General features: G+C 36.7%; 1 protein-coding gene across 1 annotated transcript in view; it reads right to left on the reverse strand.

Moving 5' to 3' along the window:
- Window positions 1-4,394: 4,394 nt before the first annotated feature.
- Window positions 4,395-5,521, reverse strand: part of LOC106689071 (uncharacterized) — a 4,226-nt gene continuing 3,099 nt past the window's right edge. The window contains exon 2 of the mRNA XM_014433842.1: window positions 4,395-5,233. Within this exon, the coding sequence (XP_014289328.1) occupies window positions 4,479-5,233 (755 nt within the window). The 3' untranslated portion in view covers window positions 4,395-4,478. The remainder of the gene's footprint in view (window positions 5,234-5,521) is intronic.

Below are 5,521 nucleotides of genomic sequence, written 5' to 3' on the forward strand. Positions count from 1 at the left end.
AAAAAAACTCAAATAGTAGAAATATACTATTTGAGTTTTTTTGATCGCACCCGGACCATATTCCTTTCATATATTTTATTACTTGATGAAAACTAATGATTAGAACCTCAAAGCGAGAAGGGTAGTTAGCTTCAAGGAGGATAATGATAGAATAATAAAACCATTCAAATTTCTATAGTTAAGCATTTATTAAAAGCTCTGTAAGTGAATTAGCACCAGAATTGTGGAATGACCTACAATGAGTGGCGTAGCGTGGGTGTCAGTCGCCCGGGGACAAAGAAATATTTTGTTGCCCTCTTATTTATTTTACTTAATTTAACATATTTATAGTGTATTGTATATCTTACAAATAAAAAATTCATAAAACGGTTCAAATTTTTACAAGACATTATTATTATTCATTGTAAAATAAATGATGATTATTTTTGGAGGGGAGGGGACGTCCCCCTCACCCCTACTAAGCTACGCCACTGCTCATAACCATATCAAAAAGAGTTGGTCAAACTTAAATATTTCATAATATGGTTGTATAATTAAAATATTTTAATATATTTGGGGAAACAGCTGAAATTGTCGCATGATCTTAAATTTTCCTCCTATTCTCTCTCTAACAAATTGTAGCTACGTCTTTAGGGAACAATTTAATGTGTTTTATTCACACAATCTTGTTTTTAGTTTCTTTAACCCATACATGAAATATATAGTAAGGGATAGTTTTGCGGTCGTGAAAAGTTTCGAATTCGAGCATCTAGGTCTGCTCTAAAAACTTCATCAATTCCTTCCCCCTACATATTTACTTTTAATCCGCTCCTACCTCTCTGATAGAACCTTTAAAGTAAATCATAACCTAGCCTACTCATCACTCTTTTCTCAGTCCGCTGGTGTTTCTCAAGGTAGTATCTTAGGTCCCATTCTTTATACGGTTTATACAGCTGACTTTCCAACCCACCCTAACACAGTCCTAACAACATACGCTGATGACACATGTATACTGTCTGTAAACAACGACTCAACTAATGCATCACAAACACTACAGACACACATAGTATCTATTGAAGAATGGTATCAAAACTGGAGAATCAAAATGAATCCTGACAAATCCCACCAGATCACCTTTACTCTCCGTCGTAAGCCTCTACTCTCCTGTCCAACACTATCCTTTCTAAATACTCCCCTAACACCTGTTGAACAGATTAGATACTTGGGCCTCCATCTTGACAAGAGACTTACTTGGGAATTTAGAACATACAAGACTGAAACGACTAGAAACTGCTCGTAGATTTCCATTGCTACAACATCTACTTGACAAACGCTCTAAACTTCCCATTCGCTACAAAAAATTATTATTCACTACGATAATCAAACCAATTTGGACATATGGAATTGAGCTCTGGGACTTAACCAAACCATCAAATTCCTCCCACATCCAATCCTTGCAATCCTAAATCCTCGATACTCCTTATTACGTTACAAATAAACTCATCCACAAAGACCTCAACATCCCATTCGTTGCAGATTTGACCCAAAACAGATATGCGTCTTTTCATTCCAAACTCCTTACCCATCTTAACCCATTAGTTCTTAATCATCATCTCATCTTTAGCAATCCCTGATAATCCTCCGAGGCGTCTGAAAAGAGAATGACTGCGGGATCTTCTAATTTAAATTAATGCTTGTATCACAAATTGTATCACCAATGGGTTGTTCCTTTCCAAGTTTTCAAGTGTAAATGAAACGTTCCACATATTTTCTTATTGTATTTATTATTTTTTACAGCTGAAATTATTATTATTATTTATTTATTATGAGCAACAGACCATGGAGGCCTAAGTCCTCGCGGGATGTATTAGTAAATACACCGTATTTCTACACGATGCATTTACTAATACATCGCGCGTTTCTTAACGTTCGCAGGGTGGGTTTCTTCACTCCCACGATTATTTTTTTTAGTGCCACCCATTGGCTAACGGGCCTCACAAATGCCCGGGGAAAGGTTGTCAGTGAGTTTTGCATTATTTTGTGCTTGAAAAAAGCCCGGGTGGGACCGGGTATTCGATCTGACAACCTGTGGGTTGGTAGACTGGCGCGTTACCACGCTGCTACCGCTGCTCCCAAGGCCCAAACCTCCCAAAAAATTAAAAAATATATGTACAGCTGAAAAGTTACATTATATAAATAAATAAAAAAAGACTGCGTGTGAACAGTCTAGCTCAAATACGAAAAGGGAAAACACGTTCAGTGTAACTGAAATTACATATTTATATGGCTGGAAAGGTATAGCGACTTTTTGGAAAAAATCGACAGTTGGGAATTCGATTAAACTAGGCATGTCAACGCATAGTTAAATGTGTTTGAACCTCTAGTGCATATTGCCCCCTACAAGTGACACAACTTTGAGAATTTATAAGAAATAAGTCGATATCTTCAGCCACAGTTCATCTAGATAGCTTCATTTGGACTTTTTTTTTAATCGTAAAAAATGTAAGAATCGACTCGTTGAACGCGTTCTAAAATTTCACTGGCCTGTATGATTTACACTTTGTTATTCTTTCAAATTTTATTTCAATTTAATTATCAATAAATATATGCATTTTTAGAAAAATTATAGCCATTACCCATCTTTCAATATTGTGTCTGAGTGCATATGGTCATCTACAGGTCATCCATGCCAACTCTATTAAAAAAAAAGTTTGAAAAATATGTATGTTTGTATAATTATGACTTAATATAGTCAGAAACAAATAGGAGATAAAAAATTTAGTTTGGTCCTTATAGACATTAAAGGATTAATATCAGCCAGGTCTTATCCTCGTTGAAACAATCTGTCTGGGCATAAATGCCGATTTTCTTAATTTCTGGCTCTAAAGTACTTTTAATTTTGTTTATTTGAAACAATTGACCATTTCACATTTTTATTAAATTAAAAAAATAAAATCTGTACCGCTACGACCCATGAAGGGTCAGGGGTTCAGAACTTTGTAAATAAGTACTGTTTACTAGACCAACTATTGTGCAAGGAGGTGATTTGGTCAGAATCACGCTCGACTGCCTGATTTTTATCCAATTTAACAGGCTGGGAGCCCTCCTGGGGCTTAGCAGATCCACAGGAGTTGACTCAAGGCTACAGTGTAACAGAAAACAATTTTCTGCCAAGCCGGCTTCGAACTCAGGTGGTTGGAGTTAGTATCCACGCGCCTTACCCCGGGATACCCGCGCTCCCTCACATTTTTATTATTAATGAAAAATGCATAAATATAAACTATGAAAGGTTTCAATTATTAACTTCGGAAGGTAACAGGAAAAGTATTTAAGGTTCGACTAGAATGCAGATACTAAGAACCTCCCGAACAGGTTCAATATTTTTCATAAAGATATTTTTAATAATTTATTTATTGTTATTTACAACTGTATAAAAATAATAACAAGTAAATTTGATGTAGGTGACATACTATGTCATCATACAAACATGTAGAGAATCTACCCATTGATAGAACTCCAATAACGTTTCTAGAGGAGAAGATCTCGAGGCCATCTTCTTTTCAGATGCCTAGGAAGACTATTAGGTAATGAAGTCGATTCATGACAAAGAAAGGATTTCACGAAGGATTTTGGACTGTTAGGATTGGATTCTGGAGGAATTTGATGGTTTAGTTGAGCCACAAATCTCAACTCCGTATGTACAGATAGACCTTATAATAGTCATGTAGATCAGTCTTTTTAATGGATTGGCAATTTAGACCGTTTGTCTAGTAAATGTTGTAATAGTCGGAATCGACGAGCAGTCTCCTATCCTTTTCAGTCTTGTATGAGGATTCCATGTCAGTCGTTTGTCCAGATGAAGTCCTAAGTAACGGATCTGTTCGACAGGAATAAGTGGGATTATTAAAGGATACTGTAGGACAAGAGGTCGTGGGTTTACGACGAAGGGTAAATGTGATTTGGTGAGATTTATTGGAATTTATTTTAATCATCCAGTTTTGACACCCTTGAAGAATGGTGGTGATGTGGGATTGGAGGGTTTGGGATTTTTGTTGTTATATATTTTTATAAAAACATTCTTTAAAGCAAAAATATCCTTCAACAGTAGCTAAGGCTGTAATAAAATTTTACAATCTTAAAATCTGCACTAGTCGCTGGACCCTAAAGGACACAGGCCTCTTTCCGTTTGCTACTTCTGCTACGAGGTCAATCTAGCCCTGGATATTGTATGTACCATATTTTACATTTTAAGGATTTGCTTAGGGAAAAAGTTAATCGCGCTATCATTTAGAAGATAACGAATAACAAGGATGAAAATAGTATCCATATGAGCTTAATTCTTCCTATTACATTAGTTAACTAGAGAAATAGAACCAATGTGATGAGGCTTATCAAAATAAACAAAACAATTTTTATCTAATGAGCTGTATTTCTTTCCCTTAAAACAACATTATACTAAGTTGTATAAAACATATTAAAAAGGTCTCATAAGGTTTGAATCAAGAAGAAGTCCCGCTCTCGCCTGATCCAGAACTCGCACTACCAGACCGGTCTCCTGATTCTCCAGAACCTGACCCTGAACCGGAACCGGAACCTGTGGAAGGGACAGAGCCTCCTCCAGATGTTTGAGGGAGACTTGGGGGAACCCTTCCTGGAACAGTCGTTCCAATTCTCTGTCTAAGGAGAGATTCGATCCTCCTCAGTAGTTCTTGCAAACCTTGCTGAGTCCTATTACGATGTTGTTCGATCCTTTGGCGAATCAAGTTTCTCAACTCTTGGAGATTTTGCGAAGGAATAGTCATGTTTGAGCCTGATAATCTCTGCCTCAAATCTGAGAAAAACCTGTCAATTAAGCCATCTATCCTAGCTCGCTGATCCGTGCTGCTTACGTTCCTTAGTTGGAACAGTTCCCTTAGCAATAAAAGGTTTCGGGAAGGAACGGTCGTGTTTGAACCAGAAAATCTTCTAATCCAGTTTTCATTTATCCTTCTTAGAAGCCCGTCAAGCACCAGAGGTCCGGTTTGTTGCTGATTAATCCTTGAGACCGGGCCCCATAGCGGGCGGGCATCGATTGAGGTTAAGTTGCGATTCTCCAAACGGTGTCTAATTCTACCCGAGACCCCTTGTAAGAACCTTCCTAACGGTGAAGGACTTGTGCTGAGGTTCGGAACACTGGTCTCTTGTGGTTGGGGTTCCTGTGGAACTTGTGCGTTCCTTTTCGTTCTTTCCTTCGTCGCCGATATAACAGCAACTCCTGAAAAAAAGGGTTGTTGAAATTAATTAATTGACAGTCTAGGTATTACAAAAAAAATCAATAAATCCCGGTTTTATCTTAAATATTTTATTTCCAGGCACATCATTTTTCTAAGACTAAAAAAAATGTTTCCAATGTTTTTTTTTTGTTTTTTTAATATATAATTCATTTATTCATAATTTAAAATAATAATGATTAATGCAATGTTTTTTTCGTATGTTCATCTTATGTCCGCGCATCAAGATATACATTCTCAGGACTCCTCTTTTACCCTCTAACATATCATTA

This window comes from Halyomorpha halys, unplaced genomic scaffold (genome assembly GCF_000696795.3).
Source record: "Halyomorpha halys isolate HHAL.00 unplaced genomic scaffold, Hhal_1.1 Scaffold1274.1, whole genome shotgun sequence".
Classification (NCBI taxonomy): Eukaryota; Metazoa; Arthropoda; class Insecta; order Hemiptera; family Pentatomidae; genus Halyomorpha; species Halyomorpha halys.